General features: G+C 44.0%; 1 protein-coding gene and 1 long non-coding RNA gene across 2 annotated transcripts; both read left to right on the forward strand.

Annotated features, from left to right (window-relative positions):
• The first annotated feature begins 3,862 nt into the window (after nucleotides 1-3,862).
• Nucleotides 3,863-9,297, forward strand: gnb4a (guanine nucleotide binding protein (G protein), beta polypeptide 4a). The gene is given in 16 exon segments (XM_076981064.1): nucleotides 3,863-4,053; nucleotides 5,016-5,122; nucleotides 5,623-5,661; nucleotides 6,349-6,376; nucleotides 6,379-6,454; nucleotides 6,991-7,018; nucleotides 7,020-7,055; nucleotides 7,142-7,168; nucleotides 7,170-7,187; nucleotides 7,189-7,306; nucleotides 7,597-7,663; nucleotides 7,937-8,138; nucleotides 8,497-8,526; nucleotides 8,528-8,657; nucleotides 8,660-8,731; nucleotides 9,097-9,297. Coding segments are annotated over 15 exon segments (1,035 nt in total). The 5' UTR covers nucleotides 3,863-4,053; nucleotides 5,016-5,065; the 3' UTR covers nucleotides 9,204-9,297.
• A 4,615-nt stretch (nucleotides 9,298-13,912) lies between these two features.
• On the forward strand, nucleotides 13,913-17,484 carry LOC143482647 (uncharacterized). Its single transcript, XR_013122273.1, has 3 exons — nucleotides 13,913-14,221; nucleotides 14,345-14,523; nucleotides 16,448-17,484. It is a non-coding gene; the product is annotated as an uncharacterized LOC143482647 (long non-coding RNA).
• Nucleotides 17,485-19,648: the final 2,164 nt, after the last annotated feature.

A 19,648-nucleotide genomic window follows, 5' to 3' on the forward strand; every position in this document is an offset into this window, starting at 1 on the left:
AGTGGCCCGCCCTTCTCCCCGCTGCCACGCCTTCCTGATCTGCTTTGTAAACTATTGTTCAAGTCAGAGAAGCACTGTTAGGCAACAAAAGCATTACAGGATATACAAAATGTATTTTTTTTTAATCTAAATGAATGTAGGGAATTAGAGAGGTGACATGATGTGATCACTTCTACTTGCATGCACAAGAACCAGTTATATACTGTAAGTGCTGAAAAATAAATTTTGTCTATTTATTCACAAAGATAAAGATTAATATATAAATGCTCAATATGCTTTTTACTGACATGTAACCTAAAGAAAATCATGTTACATACCATATTGTCACAGTATGTGGATATGAATGACACTATAAACTATGTAACTACAATAAACAATCTTTACTAAAAATGACCCTTTGCACAAAGATATTGGTTATTATGATTAGTATGGAGTATTTTGAATCAATAAGATGCATGTTTCCTGTAGTGCAACATTGTTTAATCCATCTCAAATAACCCCTGGGACTCTGTGTTATTTACAACCAATCCAATTTAACCTATACATAGACATGCCGTATCATAATGCATTTTATAGCCAATATTAAAATGTTATTTTAAAAGGATATTTTTAAATGGGAATTTTGTGTGTGTGTGTGTGTGTGTGTGTGTGTGTGTGTGTGTGTGTGTGTGTGCATGTAAATGGGAACAGGGGAATTCTTCTGTTGTAAATGAGGTAAGGTCAGCGAGGCTAGAAGGCCCCCCCCACTGGCAACTACATGAAAGTGCGGAGTCAAAAAGGAGCCTCTGAAAGTTATTTATAATTTATTTTATGCTAATGCTAAAATGCTGTTTATTTAATGGTTGTTTATTTAATGTTTCTGCCATTACTATATGAAGGTGTTTAAGGAAAAACACACAAATAAAAGAATGAAGCAGCAAATTAACTGGATTAACTGGTTTTGCTTTGAAAGATTTGGCTACTACCATCAGTACCATGTGATGGGGCGAATTCAGAGTCATCTTACAAAGGCTCTCTAGTTTTATGATGATGAAGAAACACGACTACAGTATTGTGGGAAATGAAGTCTGAACATTGTACCTCATGCAGCACTTCTTAGCTGCTATGGGTTTAGCAAGGGGTTGTCCACTTTTTTCCTGAGATGGCTTAGATTACTTTAGAAAGCTGTATATCTGAGATTATAACTGCATGCTCAAATATCTTAATTTAACATACGGTATTTTCATTGAATTTTAAGGAACAGGGAGGATGTGAATTCTATATCTGAGCAAGGGTCATAATTCATGGTATCAGGTGTACAGACACTCAGGCCACTGCATGTAGCTGCACTGTCTTTTAGCTCTGACAAAGCTTAGTCCTCAGTGTTGATTTCTGTGTTAGGTTCTGAGGTATCGCTTACTCAAGGCTAATGAGGGTATTTCAGTCATTCTCACATGTAATCACTCTAAATCTGTCTGCATGACCCATCATTCGTAATGTTCATAGCTTTCCGTTGATAGTGTCTGAAAACACTCTTCTACTTTTTCTAAAAGCAATGGTTTTTCAGATCATATACTGATCCATTATACACAGATTTCAGGTGTATGTAAAACCAGACTATCAAAATGGTACCCTGTAAATCTCAAAAGGTTTGCAACAAAAAGAAGTCACCATAATACCACCCCACCGGACCCCACCTGACCCCCACCTGACCCCACCGGAATACCACCCAATGATGTTTACTGTTATTTAAGCCTGATTTGTTTCCATGACAGTTGTCAGTCATTGAATGCTACGTTGGCTTCCTATGTTGTAGCTAGTGGACATTCAGGTTGGGTTTCATTACGTTTATTAAATACTTCAGTTGGAGATTTGCATTTGCTTCTGTTTATTCAGCCAGAATGTCTATCAATTTTAATGTCTTTCAAATGTCCAGATTGCAGTTAACTAAGTTATAATTGCCATATGTTGAGAATATATTGAATGTATTATTCTTCAATTAATGTTCTGTAAATTAAAAAAACTAAAATATTAGTTTTTACATAAGATTATTAAAAACAGACTTCATAAAGGTTATTACACAGCATACCAGTAATTTTAATTTCTAGTTGTTTCTTTTTTTAGAGCATAGGTTCACATCCAATTAGTGTAACCAAAATCAAACTACAACAAATATGGATTGCTATTTAGTTATTAGGCCTGTAATTTATTTTAAAATAGAAACAACTGACCCTCAAAATAGCGTGTTGAGCATGCAATAGCTGTCTGAATCCCTGATCTGTACACTCTCTTATAATTAAAATAGTAAGAAATTAATGTAACACATCATATAGAATCACTTTTATTTCTAACTTCATATCATTAACTTCGTTTATTTTACCAATCACAAATGACAAGTAAATTAGTGCTTACACATGTAGTTAAATACACATGCACACGGACGTAATTTTGGGGGGGGGACGGGGGGGACATGTCCCCCCCACTTTTTCAAAAGCCGGCTTTGGTCCCCCCCCAGTTTTTACGGTTAAAACCAAATATTTAAATAGCTACGAATCCATGTCCCCCCCCACTTTTGAAATCAAAATTACGTCCATGCACATGCAGTTTGAGTGCTGTCAGAATCTGACACTGACGACTTAGTTGACGGTCTCCTATCACGTTTGCTGTCCCTTTAAGACGTTACAACCCCACTCCACCACCCCACCGAGGCTGGCAGTAGTCGCCGTAGCTAAGTCCCCTAGTCCTCCACAGTGACAGTACATCTGATTCACTCTAACCCACTACCAGGCTTTTGGGACTTGGATATAGAGGAGCATCATTAGGTAAGACTTACACCTGGTCTTCCATTTTCTCAGTCGATTCTTTAGTATTAACCAGTGCATTTAATATACTTTGATCTTTATATATATTATATTATATATATATATATATATATATATATATATATATGTCTGTGTGTTTTATATATAGGCCTGTTTTAGAGTGCAAAGAGTGCTGGAAATGGAGTGTTTGTGCGTTGCTTTAACCCATGTCATGCCAAAGAGGCTCTAATTCTTAGTATTTGGGGATTCTCGTTCTCACGAGTGACAATCTTGTTGTACTAATAATACAACCACAAACTGTCATATAATCGTTTTATTTTTGTTGGAGTATGGCCATAGTTAATCGTAAAATCGCTGCAACTACAGGAGTATGTGTTGTTGCAGGAAACTGAAAGAATGTGATAGTTGTGGCACCAAAGCACCCACCCAAGGGATGTGGCTTTGAAAATAAGGTTGGGAACGGACTCACGGGTCCACCTTAAACCCACAAAGATCACGAAACACGTCTATAACTGTCATGTAGCTCTGTGGCGGTTTCACACTAGGGAAGAAGACAACAAAGGAGAAAAACAATCAAAAGGAAGGCGTGTTTTATTTACAGGGGAAAAAATACAAAATCCTTTTTGATTGACCAAAAAATCGCCAGTTGCTGTATAAAGTTAGGAAATCACATGTGCGTTGCGTTAAACTTTACTTTTTAATTTATATGTACACTTTTCCAGTATGACCCATTACTCTGGCATCTTCTACGCAAATGTGCTCCTTTTTGTCACACTTTCGATCTGTGACACAGCATCCAAACGAGCTTCTTCGGTCGTTTTGATAATTGAGGAAGCTAACAGATCATACCATTCTTCAAAATGGGTTTTGATAACTATCCATTGGTGTATGATTAGTTATTCAGCACATCCATATGGTACAAAATGCTAGGAAAATCAGTTAAATACACATCATATTTAATTATTAAAAAAACTGTCACAATGCTTTTAACCCAGAGAAAATGAAAATGTTACAAGTATTATTTCCGACGCACCCCTCCACCCAGTTGTGGTCGCGCTCTCATATCGGTATGGGGTGTGGTAATCGCAGTGTGAACTGGTTACGAGCTTGTAAATTTGGCGCCCGAGGCCCTGTTTTTTTACACAAACGAGGTTAAAAACATGAACAGACCGCTGTTTTAAAAAGTCGCAAGCGTCGTAAAGCATGACAACACACTAAAGGAGGTCATTGTGCCCGGCTCTTCTGTACTACAGTGAGTATTGCTTTAACATTTACCTCAGACTTTTAACGGCTAGCCAGGCTGGCTAACGTTGTGCAGACGGGCGACGCCGCTAGTGTTAGCAACCGCGCTAGCTAGCATCGATAACGGCACAGCTAAGCTAACTAGCGAGGTTTTTCTTACATTTTAAGTTTCTCTTACCATGCAGTTGAGCTAATTATGCTTGTAAAGATTATTTCGTTCTCTTTGCGACATTTTGCCTTTTTTTTAATGCAGTGCAACATGTGGTCTAAAATGCAACCTGTTACTGAATTAGCTAACCTAGGCATCGCCTGGTTAGATACGAAACTATCTGTATGCATATCTCATAATATCACAAATAACGTGCCTAGTTTGCTGGCTATACTTCCTTTTTTACTAGTTGGCTAGAAAAGGGGGAACAAAATCGTGGCAAATGAACCATAACAGGCGAGATAAATGAATGTAGCTGGTGTATTTGTAGTGTGTAATGTAGTTGGCTAACTAGCCATTTGCCAGTGTGTGCGTGTCAGTCAAATGTTTTTGTTTTCGTTAAGTCATGTTTGTTGTCTTTAAGATGCAACATTAAAAAAGACGAGGCAGTTTTAGTAAGTTTACACTCATTCTCATGTTGACTGATAATAAAATGCTAGCTGAAATGCTTTGCGAGGGTTGGGAGCAACTCTCTTCCTGTTTTTGAAAACATTGCAGCATTGTGGTTCCTTAGAAACTTGTGCTGAAGTGTACAAAGCGATGCAACTGCCGAGTACTGGTTCCCAGTGGCTGAAAATAGACCGAGGATGGCGGTTAACTTGGTGGGGGAATCCCGTATTGAGTCAAACACGATCTAGGTGGCTGGGAAGCTGCCTGCCATGAATCCAATTGTTTCTACATCATTCTCACACCCGTGTTCACAGAGTTTACAGTCTTGTGTTTGGAGTGTAGTTTGTGATCAGTGAGTGTTCCCTCCTTCCCAGGCTGCTGTAACCCGAGTGAGGAGGGGAGAGACGCCCCCCGGCCGAGGACCATGAGTGAGCTGGAGCAGTTGCGGCAGGAGGCCGAGCAGCTGCGCAATCAGATCCGAGTGAGCACGCCTCCCCCGGTTCCGGCCTCAGGACTCTGTCCTAAAGCCCCTCCCTTCCCCATCCACAGCCACGCCCTGCATTAACATTCAACCACGCACGCCGAACCTAATTGGCAGGCTAATGAACCAGGGATGATTTAGACGCCCTGACTCAGAATGTTTTAATGTTATATAAAGACTGGGTGAGTTAGAGTGAACCACTCCGGTTACATCAGTGTGCAAGACTGGACATCATCTCATCCCAGATGCTTGCTCTGATCAGAGAGGAAGACTAGCATGTAGTCATACAATAGTCATTAAAAGATTCATTTTGACAAATAATAACTACATTACATGTACAGTTTCTCTGGACATTTACCAGTTGAGTATGGGTGAAATCATGCATTGCAAGTTCCTGTGTGGTGGGCCATTGCAGTGTGAATAACAAAATTACACGCGCATGTATGCAACATCAGACATGCTGTGCATCCTTTAATATCTTTCTTTTTCATTCTTTAAAGGATGCCAGAAAAGCTTGCAGCGACTCAAGTCTGTCCCAGGTGGAGCAGTAAAACGACTCTCTTTCCAGGCTGTCGTCCATGGCGGATGGCGCTGACCCGGCCCGTCCTGCTGGGTCCCTGTATGTCTCCGTGATGGGTGCAGGCAGGCCCCGCGCTGACACACTGCAGATAACCTGCATGCTCTTAAGTGCGCTGAAATATTTAACGCCCTCCTGCATGCCATGGTCTCCATCAAAGTTTAACATCTCACGCCCCCTCGCACTGTGTGGTGCAGTTTTTAATTTGATCTTTTTTTTGTTTTGTTTGTTTTTGTTTTTTTTAACAGTTATTTCGACAGTTTATATATTGCCATTTTGAATATGTACAGTTTCATTCAAGCTGATACACGTGTTGCATGTCTGAATTTGGAGATTATGCAAGATGAGGCCCAGGAGGTTTTTAGAGAGCTTTGTTCATTAAAACAATTTGTGGAATGTTGTGTATGGCAGATATGCTGCCTGCTAGCACGAACACCATCCACAGCGATTCTGATCAGTAGTGTTTCATTTTACATGCCCTTTTTTCTAAATAATCAGAACATTAAGTCCAAAGCTGGACCATGTTGGACTAAGTTGATTTGTTCTCCCTTATTTTTCTACAGCATGACGAGCATACAACAAGCTTTATTCCTTTATTTCCTGTACATTCATTTGGTTTTGTCCCTGTTCCTCTTGCTGATGTGGATAGATCACAGCTGGGTTGGATTCAGTGGGGAGATCCAGATGCGGACGAGGCGAACCCTCCGAGGCCACTTGGCCAAAATCTATGCCATGCACTGGGCTACTGATTCCAGGTCAGGAGGGGGGTGATGAAACATGGGCTGGGGGGCGAGGAACAGAAGGTTTGGTGGAGAGTGGGAGGATGGGGTGGGTTCCCTCGCAGGAACCCTGCAGCTCTGTCAGTGTACACTCAATAAATAATACAGCAGCCCGCTCACAACTCGATGGTGGCCATGAGATTATGCCGACTGCCTCCTGCTCCCTCTCACTTTCCCTTCCTCTCTCTCTTTCTCTCTCCCTCCCTCTCCTTCCACCATCTTCCTTCCTGCATGTCTTCTCGTGATTTCGGGAGGGGGTGGGGGCCCGCTGTTCAGATGAGTGTGTCTGGATTCATAGTTGAATTGTGTCTGTTGGGGAAGTGGGGGGGGGGGGGGGGGGGGGGGGGGTGTGGAGGTTTTAAATGTCACTGTCACATTGGTTGTGTTCGTATGGTGCAGTAGTTGCATTACCATTTAGGCATCTGTCAGGGACAGCCCTATTTGTTCAGTTTGTTCAAAGCGTTAAGTTCTGAATTAAGAGCTCTATTCTTCTGTCTTTTTCAAACACACAGGCTACTAGTAAGTGCCTCACAAGATGGCAAAACTCATCATTTGGGACAGCTACACGACCAACAAGGTGAGTCCACCGAAAGCTCATTCATCGCACGTGGTCAGAAACGACCCCGCTAACGACCCCATCGCCCCCGCCCGCCTCGCCCCCAGATCCACGCCATCCCGCTGCGCTCCTCCCTGGGTCATGACCTGCGCCCTACGCCCCCTCAGGCAACTACGTGCCTGCGGAGGGCCTGGACAACATCTGCTCCATCTACAGCCTGAAGACCCGCGAGGGCAACGTGCGCGTCACCAGAGAGCTTCCCGGGCACACGGGTAAAGGCGGCCAGGGCCAGGCACTAGTGTATGGCTTTTATCAAAGGGGGGGGGGGGGGATCACCGCTGTTGGTTCACCGCTTGATGGACAGCAACATATCACATTTAGTTATGCGCTAGCTGATCTGTAGGGTCCTTTTTTCAAAAAGAAATTTTAAGCAGCCGAATTTAGCTTTGTTGTCTTTTTTTTTTTTTTTTTTTTTTTCACTTTTGTGGGTGAGTAGTTTGATATTTGGCCGCTTGCCCGTATTTTATGTTCACCTTGTCCGATGTGGTTTTTTCTTTCACAGGTTATTTGTCATGCTGTCGTTTCTTGGATGACAGCCAGATAGTCACCAGCTCTGGAGACACCACATGGTGAGTGTGTGGCACAGCCCGGCCGCACCGTCCTGCTAGAAACGTGCACACGACCTCACAAATGATACCCGTTTAGAGAATGGATGGACAGATAGATAGAGAGAGAGAGAGAGAGAGCGCTGTTGCTCCACCAGAACATGAGGGGGTCTGCGTGAGGTTGGGTGCACATTTACTGAACACAACCAAACAAATGAAAGGTGGACACCAGCGATAGGGATGTAAACATTGCTTCATTAACGCAATGAATTAACCCCCCCCTCCCTCCACCCCCAGTGCCCTGTGGGACATCGAGACGGGCCAGCAGGCGACCGTCTTCACCGGCCACAGCGGCGACGTCATGAGCCTCTCCCTCAGCCCGGACTCCAGGACGTTTGTGTCTGGGGCCTGCGACGCCACCGCCAAGCTGTGGGACGTGCGGGACGGCATGTGCAGACAGTCGTTCACCGGCCACGTCTCCGACATCAACGCCGTCTGCGTGAGTGCCACGTCACGTCGTCGTCTTCCAGACTTACGTATAATGCCCTTCGCCTCCTGTCGGCGTCACTTCTGTTCAGCGGTCGGGGTTCAACACCGAATGCTGGCCTCCGTAAACGTCCTTCAACAAAGGCAGGCTGTGCACCTGTTATTTAAAGAGTAAGGTGGCGGATTTGACCGGGTGACGTGATCGGCTGGCGACCTGAAATGATGAAACACGAGGCTAATTGAACAATGAGGTCACGTGTTTCGGGATTGGCTGTTAAACTTTTACCATCAGGGTTGAAAAGCCATTTTATTGCTCTATATAAACGTGCGTTTGCTTTACGTGGATTCCGACGTTTTCCCTTCTTCCCCAGTTCTTCCCCAATGGCAACGCGTTCACAACCCGGCTCCGACGACGCCACCTGCCGCCTGTTCGACCTGCGTGCCGACCAGGAGCTCATGATGTACTCCCACGACAACATCATCTGTGGGATCACATCCGTGGCCTTCTCTAAGAGCGGACGCCTGCTTCTCGCCGCTACGACGACTTCAACTGCAACGTGTGGGACACGCTGAAGGGAGAACGCGCAGGGGAGAACGCGCAGGTCTGTGATGCCGACACACACACACACACACACACACACACACACACACACACACTCGCACGCTAACGCTTGCGGAGAGGTGGCGATGTCACAAGAACCGACACTTGGGTGCCACGTCGAACACCAAAATTCTGATATGTTCTTGTTTGCTGCTATTGGCTTTTTGATGCAGTTTTTGGTGCAATTGGTAACCAAACAAAATCTTTTAAATCTACATTGTGACTTTGGTGTGTGTAGAAAGTTTCTTCTCTGATATTAGCATTGCAAATGCTAATATTGTAGTGATTTAACAAATGTTGTGCAACCCTATTGTAAACTATATGCAGTCATGTTTATTTATTCATTGTTTTTCTCCCCCTTGTCTTGCAGGAGTCTTGGCTGGGCATGACAACAGGGTGAGTTGTCTGGGCGTGACCAACGATGGCATGGCTGTGGCCACGGGCTCATGGGACAGCTTCCTTAGGATATGGAACTGATTGGGCGGGACTCCAGAGAGTGACACACCACTCTCTCCAATCACAGTCACTGTAGCGCCCTGCTGCCACAGAGGAAGCCCCCCCCCCCCCCCCCCCCCCCACCTCCCTTTTCCAGGTGACCTGGTTTACTTCATCTCCAACTGGACCTTCATTCTCCCAGTCTGCAGTCAGCTGCAGAGGATGAGGCCCAGCAGTGGATTTATTCTCTCTCTCTCGCTCTCTCTCTCTCATACCTAAAGACTGTGGTGGGTGTGTGTATACACGATATTTGCTATTCTATGTGCTTGTATGTGAGTATGCACTTCCCATGGTGGATGTGTGGATTTTTGTGGTGGGTCATTAACCGTCTTTCCTTTCCGTCATTATGGACTTTCCAGATTGATGTTTTCTGTGTTTTTTTTTTTTCTTGTTTATTTTATTTTCCCTGCCACTGATTTGCTCCCCCCAACTGACATTCAGAATGACGAGGGTAGCAAAGTCTCCCTGTCGTCTCCGCCTGTGGGCCCTCGCCAGACCTGCCGTAGTGATCCGCACGTAGATGTAGTTGCGATGAGCGTGCGAAGGTGCAATACGACGTGCGAGTGACCCTGTTCCAGTGTAGTCGCCGCTCGCCTCCAGTGACACGGGCTCATTTAGGGCATTAGAGAGCCACGGTGCCTCCCGTCACGACAGCCTCGCCAGCTGCAGTCACGCCGCTCGGGTGGAGGTAGCGTTTGTTGTCCGTGTCGGCCATCGTGCAGTATTCTTCTGATTTAACCAGCTGGGCCGGATCAGCCGGGCTCGTTTGTTTTTGGAGCTCTTTGGATCCCGTGTTTCATCGTCAGTGGTCTTGAGTGCTGTGTGCTTTGCACTGTATTGGTTGGGTATGAAACGTGCCACAGTATATATGTGTAGGGTGGCTGCTTGAGTCTCCCACCCACGTCTAGCCATGGCCTTTGATGAGCTGGCTGGACACGCTGGCTCAAGACGCCTTGTGATTTTGGTGACACGTGCCATACACACATTATGGACCAAATTTCATGAACGCGTCACTCATTAAGCAAAGAACATGGCGAGATAACTTGAAGTATTTGAAGGTGTTATTTCCAAGATTTTGAAGAACAGTCATCGCTGGGCAAAGCGCATCATGGCCTTTTTGGGGACCTGGCCACTCTGGTGAGAAGCTAGAAGGACCAGTCGGCTTTTGTGAGGATGGAGTCTGTTTTCGCCGCAGGTGTTTGGGGTCCGTTTCCATCCCTCCGTCATTGCAACCGTCGTGCCAACCGAAGGCCACGAAAGCAGAGTCTTAACCACCGTGGTTCTACATGACCTCGAGCTTCACTGTGTGTAGTTCTCCTCGAATGTGAGATGTTTTCAATGGGGCCTTCTTGCTGTGGCCATCTCCACAGGGGGCAAGCTTTAACTATCAGTTCACTTGAAAAATCAGTAATGACTGTATCTTGGTGCCAGTGGATGAGAATGAATGTTATAACAAAGTCTATTATTAGAAGTCTGTTAAAACTGTCTTAAATCCCCCCCGATTTTTCTGAAGATTCTGTAGTTCACACTTTAGCTTTAGGCATTTTTTTTTTTTTTTTTACTTTCTCAGATAAACATTCAGTAGTTGCCAGATGTAAGTTTGCAAAAAAGCTTTTTATCCAAGTCTATTTGTTTAGATCTAGGATGTGACCCTCCCCCTCCCCCGCAAAAGCTGTCCACAAAGTTCAGTGTGAGGGTAGTGATGCTTCTTTTGATTCTGAAAATATGAAGATTTACATTACACACTGTTGTGTTCAAGAATATAAACAGTTGTTGTTTAACAAGAAACTTGTATATAGTTTGATCTGAATGTATTCTAGTAAAAACAAAATCGTGCTGTTGTCTTTCCCATGAACAAAATCAGGCCTTTATTTCCCCACTTTGAGGTTTTAAACTGAATTCCCCATTAACTGAAAATTTAGTCAGGCATCAGAAGCAAACTAAAGATTATCCTATGGATACTTTGGCTAGTGACCTGGGACTTATCCTATGGATGAGATTCAACAGGGTTCTAGGAAGGCTGCCAGAATGAAAAATCAGCTTTCTTTGTCCAAGCGTATCCTTCATTTGAACCTTTAAACAAAAACAGTCTAATCTTTAAACCAATGAAACCAGGGGTGTGCTAACCGAGGCAGTACTTAATGACTGGAAATATTATAAACCTCCAGACTTTAAGCCTGAACAGTATTGCAGAGACCTTATTTGAATTCAGAACAGTCCTTGTTTCCTCTGAGATCTCTCGGTGGGGAAATCCGTGTTTGGGTGAGTCCACACTCTGCCCTGGTGATGTAACATCCTGTGTGTGGACACACACTTGCCTTGCAGCATTTACCTACTTCCAGCACGCTGCTCGAGGTCGTTCGACACGGCTATTTAAACACAGCCGACCTCAACACGAACTATTTGCTTGTGCTCCCTGTGAAGCGTCCCTCCCCTCCGAGCGTGGGGAAGACTTATCCAGGTTTCAAAGTTGGCGAACGGCGGCAGGCGAAACTGGGGTGTGGGGGTGCGGCGCGGTTTCTTCATCGCAGAAATTCAGGCCGACTGCGAGATGACGGCGCTACTGAGAAACGCTAAAACGAAAGTCGTGTTCCTGTGCCGTCCCTTGTAATTGAAATCGCATTCAAAGGCCCGAGCACGCCTCCCCTTTTCCCGTGAACCTCCGCCGTCCGTCCCGTCGGACTATTTTACAGTCACGTGTTCTCTTTCGTGGGGATCTGGATTGTGGGGAGGGGCTTAGACTTCATTTTGTCTGAACACCAGCTCTATGTTCATCCGATACCTTCACGTTCGATGAGAAATACTGGGGAATAGCGCACACGGTACCTAAGTGCACTCTCACCAGCAGGGTCACACCCCACCATCAGTCCTTGCTGCTTTCTTGCGTTTCATTGAGATGAGATACATGCAAGGAATAATGGCTGTGCGGTTTCAGGGCAATCGTTTCGTAGGTTCCCTGCAGTAGGGTAGATTTTTTTTTTTTTCATGTCGTAAAATAAATGGTACTCCATTAAATGTGCCTGTGATACACAACCAAATTATTAGCATCACTGCCTTAAGAGGGCGATTCAAACATCTTGTCATGACTAATTAAAGACGACGCCGTTTATGGTTTTGTTGTCCGTCTTATTTAGAAGTGTGTCTGCTGCGTTTCCTGTTGATTAATGGTGGACCGTGGGGAGGGGTGTCTGTAGAACTACTGCCTCTTTAATACCAGCTTATTTGTGTTTTCTTCACTTTTTGTTTAGCATAAACAAGTTTTTGTATTTTACGTTGGTCTGAAAATGATATTCTTCACAGTGGAAGCTTTTTATTAATAATTTCCTTTTTTAAACACCAGATTTTATTTGTATTTGTACAGTGGCTGAGTGACACTTGTTGGTGTACGTTCTCATAACCAATAAAGGCTTTTCATCGAGCACCATGTCTCATTGATGTAATTGATCATACATCTATCTCTTAATTTTCTGTCTATACAAGATGGATTTTAAAATATTGGTCCAAATGTCCCATGTTAATTTGCACTAGAGTACTAAAGCTCACCAGTCTAATAATGGAGTCTTCCCCACAGGGGCTGGAAGAATGACCTTTAACCCTGTGAATATTGCCACCATGAGGTGAATGGGTGTTCTGTGCTTCCTCAACTCATGGTGAGAGTATTATGTAAAGTCTCAGTTTGTTGAAACTCTGGTGTCAAAGATTCTAGCTGAAACTCCAAATCTGGCTTTTTAATCTGTGAATAGAGCAGTTGCCGTGTGAACAATGAGTAAAGTCAGATTAATAAAACCCACAGTCAAAGAATTAAAATGCTACTTTTGAGGCATAAATATGCAAGTCCACATGATGACATTTGGTTGTCGAGGGCTTTTATTTGCAGTGAAAACTGCATTTCACATGGCCATGAGAGTTTTTGGAGTGGCTCTGGATACATTCCAGGCACAGGATCTTGGCACAAAACTATCTGCCTCAAGTTTCCAGATCCTTTCTGCTCCGTTCCACCTGCTGACCGGTATCTGTGAGGAGGCCCACCAAGCTCCCTATAAAAATCCACAGGTTCTAGTCTGCTTCGCTATACCATCACACACATAAAGTTTCTGCATTTTCTCACAGTCTCATAGTTTACTGTAACATATCTGTATTTCCGCCCCAAGATATGTCTGTTTCTCCCCCATTCAATAGACCAAGGGTGCCCCGTGTCCAGTTACGGACATAAACCACCTACAGAATTCAGCTCCGCCCCTAATGTAATACTTGATTCAGTTAAGGCCTTCAGCAGCTTCTGTGATGTGGTGGTTCTCCAGCCCGTACAGCGCGGCACCTGCTCAAACGTGTTCCTCACTGCTGCTATACTGGAGCTGCGTTTGCAATGAATTTGTTCAGAAGTTTTGTATCTATCACGTAGATGTTCTGTGGCAAGTGGACGAGGTGTTTACGTAGTGCACCTAAACGCACCCTAGTTAGAAAACAACGTGATGCAGAGGTGTGAATGTTTAATCACAGTTCAGGCTGTGTTTATGGCCCACACATTCCTGACCAGCACAATCAGGAAGGTGTGAGAGGTTAGAGACCAGTTCTGTTACCATAGACACCCCAAGCTCCTCCCCATTGTGAGTAATGGCCTGATGACAGCCAATCGCATGACCCCAAGCGTAACTGCATGTCGATATGCACGCTATGAAAGTTCCCGTGACCCGAGATTTGCGAACACCTCATAAAGCAAACGCACACGCTACGTGAATTTGCAAGTGAAAGCATGCAACCTTTACATCCTGTCAACACCCCGAGACGCTGTGGCTGAATGCAGACGGCGACCTCTCACCTGGAAGTGCCTCGGGTGTGGGGGGGAGAAGATAACGCCATGGAGCACCATCCATCTCACACACACCTCATGAAGATGTTTAGGGTAGCCAGTTTTTACCTAACCTCCATGTTTTTGGACTGTGGGAGGAGATCCCAGAGGAAACCCACACTGACACTGCAAGAGTGGAAACGTCATCCAGGTAGGGGTACAAACCCGAGACTCTGCTGCAGAGGGGCAAATTGCTAACCGCTGTTACCCTTGACATACTTGGCTGGCAGTACCTAAAGAGGTTACTCTAAGCATTTTACATTTCACCTTTAAGTTCCTTATGCAGAACCCAGGAAGTGGTTTACCAGGGCCATCCACCCAAGAGAGAACTGAAACTCCGTGTCCTCCCTGAAGTCGGCACAGCCAGTGCTGAAGTTCAGTTCAGTTCCAAGTCCCTCTTAAAATGTGGAGCTGGCGGCCAGCAGGGGGCAGCAGAAGACTGACCATTTAGAGGTAAGAATCCTTTCAAAATACTGGCGAGCCTTCCAATAGCAGTTGTCAAAACAGGAATGAAAGACATCTATCGCCGAAGCAAACTCTAGGAAGTGTTTTCGGTGAAACAGTGTTTGCACTAATGTGCTTGGAAATGACAGAACACGATGTGTGACTAATAGAGAAGTCGAAGGTCAACTTCCTCACTATCATTCACACTACATATGCAGTGAAATGCATGTGCTCATACACACAAGCTTTTAGATGCTTTGTATATTTAAATACACCAATTTAGGCATTGCAGTCATATATAAATTTTTATTAAAATGTGCAAAACCACATTCAAATTTACATATAATTTACATGTGTCAAATTATCATTCTCCATCACTGGAATTACTAACAAATGTATGTACGTCATAATAGAATCTATAGTCTCTCAAAGTTGCTAGTTATTTGTTATCATACAAATGTACCTGAGTCACAAAGAGGTTTCCTACCAAATCCTGTAAAGCTGCTAATTCAGAAATCTGTGTGCAAACACAACCAGGTAACGTTAAAAAAATCAGTCTAGTGACAAATTAAATATGAACATAAATTCACTCTCCAATTCTCAACTTGAATATTACCAAAGTAGCATGCTACATTTTATTCTGTATATTTTCACATGTGCGGTACAGGGCACTTACAGGCTTGAGTTATAAAAGCATTTGGTGTCGGCTCCCTTTGAATCATTAAGCTCAATAAAAGTTCTCTTTTGAAACTTGAGCTATTTCCTGGCAAGACGATATAAATGGCATTCATAATGATCCGACAGGTTTAAGTTGTGCACAGAACAAACTGGAGCTTCACTGATGAAGTAATATACTTGATAATTCAGCATTTTCTGACTGAAAATGGAGGCTCTCATGTAATGATGCCAAATCCCCCTCCCTTGACAATGTGCTAATTCGAAGTTTAGCTGACATTCCCTAATGTGTGGCAGTAATTAACAACACAAAACAAAACAAAAATTCAAATGTTTTATGAAGCCGATGTTCCAGATTCATGACAAAACTGTTTTGATCTTCTATAGCCATCTTTTTAATATGCAATTTCAAAGCACTGAAGTACAGAATAAAATACCTAGCATTGAAGGCCCTGGGTATAAGGCAAAACATCTTTGCTTACTGCACAGTATGGGTTAAATTATAGATTTCACAGGGAATCCACAGCAAAAACGTTTTTATTTTCTCATTTATACCCATGAAAAGACAAATAGAAAAGTATGCTCCCAGAAGGCATCACGAGGAGGAAAAGCTTACCTATACAGGTCTACATTTCAGCCTCCAGGCTGTCTAAAGGGGTCACTACGGGAATGCCCGAGTGTAATGTATGAGGAAGACCAAGCATCTCGCACGTCCGAGGGCCAACTGCAGCAGGCCAGAGTCTGCTTGCACAAGAGGGACAGTCATCCCATCACGTCTTCATTTCATTGGGGGGGGGTTTGAGGGGCACATTTCTTGCCCAGACTAAATAGCATGGCGACAGGGGGCTAGTCATTTTCCAAGCGGCGATTTTCCAAGCTCCCCTTCGCCCTAATTGTTTTCAGGCCTTTTGTCGAGACAATGATTATTCTGGAGCCTGTAGCCACTATTTAAGCATATCCTCACCTCAAATGTTCTCTCCGAGCGTTGGAAGTTTTGCAGTCTCCCTTGGAATCCTTCAGTAAAGGCATCACCTATAAATAAAAAACACATGCGTGATTTCATTCCACTGTACACCCAACCAGAACATGAAGCATGTGCGATGCAGAGTCACTTCTGTGCATCAAACCTCCCCCCACCGTAACACATTAGCTACCATACTTCAAACTGTTGTTGTACTCTGACCCCATCGGGGTTTGGCGCACGATTTATAAGCATCTGCTCCAAAATGTTTTATGACCCTTTCTTTCTTATTTTCAGTTCAGCTATTCCTGTTCTTTATTTTCCTGGCTGTCCTCCAGAGCCGTGTCAAGAAACAAAGCCCAGCAGGATTCGGGACCCAAGGTGCTGGAGCCCACCAGTCGCTGGCACGGCCACGCAGCCACTGGCATTCGGCACCTACTTGGCAGACACAAAGAAGATGTGGTCTGGCACCCGGTCAGGGGCCTCCACCTTCAGGTCTTTCACCAAAAAAACAACTGATGCAGTTGTCCGTACGCCGCCTACATGCCCGAGGGCCACTGAGAGACACAAACCCCCAAACAATGGACTCGCAGCAGGAGTAAATGAGCTGTTTTACTGCTTAGGAGTCTATAGATAGGAAATCAGTGTCAGTGAAGTTGATCACTGCTGGGTTACTCTGATTCAGACACGTCTCTGATGCATTATGTAAAGCACTTTGAGTTGCATGTATGTAAGAAAGGTGCTATAAGAATAAAGATTATTATTATCTCTGTGGTTGTTCAGGATACAGTTGGGCTTCGAAATATGCTCTCTAAAGGAGGGATAAAGAATATTAGTCAATCCATGGGACTGCGGTAAGAAAGACTTCAACCAATGTGAAGTTTTATATTAAAGAAAACATTACAGGCTTGGATCTTCAAAATGGTCTTTTCAAAGACCAGCGGGTGGTCCTGGTAGGGAGGGATGAGTGGATGCACTGGGAATGCTGTGGAATCCTCTCAGCGTGGATCTTCTCAGCGTGGATCTTCTCAATGCGTTTATGAGTGTGAACTTTATATTGGTTACCAGAATAGAACAGCAGAACTTTACAGCTGTCCAGCTTGAATGTGACATTGACTCCCCGCCTGATGGGACGCATTGTGTCTCAATGACATTAATGGCATTTACAGCATTAATCATAATGTTTACAGTGTTTGTAATGTTTATAGAATCAACTAATGTTCTTTTATGGTCTCTGGTCTTCATACTGTAATTATGTATTATGAAGGCGTTGACGTTAGAGCAGTCAAAAATGCTGTTGGTAAAAAATGCTAGACCTGTCAAAGTGAGGGGAGTTTTTTTTTGAGTGAGCATAACACTAAAGATACTTTTGACACAATAAAATGAAGTGTTGAAATACCACAGAGATTTCCCTCACTGGAGTGTAAATGTAGCTTAGAGCTTACGGACTACGGGCAGACACAGAGACAGTTCATTAGTTACATCAGCACATCGATTTAATCCCTTGTACAACACATTAAGCCTCGGAGAAGTCTGCGCGTCTGCCAAGGGTTGTTTGAATCCGCCAGCTTTTGTCCTGAAAGCCAGCTCGGCTGATCGTGTGCCAAAACGTCAGTGGAGGACCTAAATTTTTCTCCAGCGGGCCCAGACCAGGCCTATACGCCTCCGGTACCTGTCCGTCACCACCAGCTTAACCTTCAGCAGGGTACATTTGGTCTCAGGCCAGAAGATTCGCACCAGACAGCCAGATTCCAGATTTCGGCTGATTAGGTATCTGCCAAAGCACGAGGCAAGAGTTTAAGGATGCTATGAGAGGAATTCTGCACGGAGGAGTGATGAAGTGTGAGGGACAGATGAACCAGGCCGGTTCACTTAGAAATTGCTTTTGTCTTTTGCTCAAAGCCTTTATAAATTTAGCACTTTTAGCCTCAGCTAATATTTCACTAGGAAAAAAAAACCTTGACATTACTGATATGCAAAATGAAAAATGGTACGGCGTGTGCTTTGTACCATTAGAAATAAATGAGCATGCATTGTAGGTCGATTCTATAGTGTCGTGCTGTGTTCTAGAGTGTTCTAGATTCACGAGAGAGGTGTGTTCTAGAGGGTTCTGGCATGTTCAAGATTCACAAGAGGTGTGTTCTAGGGTGTTTTGGCGTGTTCTAGATTAACGAGAAGTGTGTTCTAGAGTTCTAAATTCCGAGAGGTGTGTTCTAGAGTGTTCTGGCATGTTCTAGATTCACAAGAGAGGTGTGTTCTAGAGTGTTCTGGCATGTTCTAAATTGTTCTAGATTCACGAGAGAGGTGTGTTCTAAGAAGCAGCAGGTGGTGCGACTGGTCCGGTTGAGCTGTATGTGGTCACCTGGCCTTGAGTACCGCGCTCTCCACTAAGGAACCAAGGGTTCAGTTCTCCGGTCATTGTCCTGAGTGCTCTGTCTTATCAGAACAAGGGAATTCAAGCTCTCGTCATTAATCAGATGAATCTTTACTCAAGGATGCCTGTGTGTCCATCTGTCTTGGAAAAAAAATTTACTTTTTCCCCGCTCTGTGTCTATTGCTGTTGGTAATTCGGTGTTATTACTGCCAGTGCAAACATATTAATGGCCAATTCCATTCAGCTGGCATGTTTACAAGCTGAGGAACCCTCAGCCTAAACAAATCAGTCATCGGGGCACTTTTTGTGGTGCATGCCAATGAAAGCTCCCTTCATGTGGGGCAGCACTTCAGTAATGGCTGCCAGTTTCCTGAAGCACGTTTGGATCTACACACACACAGATTCTCCTCCACCACATGTTTCAGGTGCTCGCTCCTCAGTGTATCTGAGCACATGCACACACACACACGGGCGCGTGCGCACACACACAACCCTACAGGGCTATATGAGCCCAGTTTAGGCAGACCGTGACCAAATAACTCCGCATGAGTTAATTTAACCCTGGTGATTTTGCTGGAAAACTATTCTGTACTCCTTACAATAACAACATTCAGGATGCACACCTATGCAGATGCAAATCACAGTTCTTAAGAAATCCAATGAATTGAGAAGATTTTGTATTTTTTCCCATTCCCTCCTAATGCAAATTAGCTTGCAAAAAGAAAGCAATGCGTCAGGACAACGAGAAGGCGTTATGGATATGGCAAATCTAGCCCTTAACATTGTACATGTGCATAAATATTTTTCCTCTAATAATGCATTCAGAGCAAGTTTGGTGACAGGCTGCGTGTCATTAAAGAGACGCTAAATGGAATCAGTTAGGCTAATTCAACCACCACAAACTCTGATCTCTAACAAACTCCAGCATCCGGTTGAGTTGCACTGATTGTACACTTTGCCACCGCAAAAGACTCCACGGGTGAAGTGTGTGTTTATAATACAGAAGACACATTTTCCCATTAGCTGTTTACACCTTGAAGACCAAGGAGGACTTATACAAACTCTGTCCAAGCTAAGATAGGGAGGAGTTGCTTGTATTATCTGTAGGTCAGGATTATACAGTT

This window comes from Brachyhypopomus gauderio, chromosome 19, assembly GCF_052324685.1.
Source record: "Brachyhypopomus gauderio isolate BG-103 chromosome 19, BGAUD_0.2, whole genome shotgun sequence".
NCBI classification, from domain to species: Eukaryota; Metazoa; Chordata; class Actinopteri; order Gymnotiformes; family Hypopomidae; genus Brachyhypopomus; species Brachyhypopomus gauderio.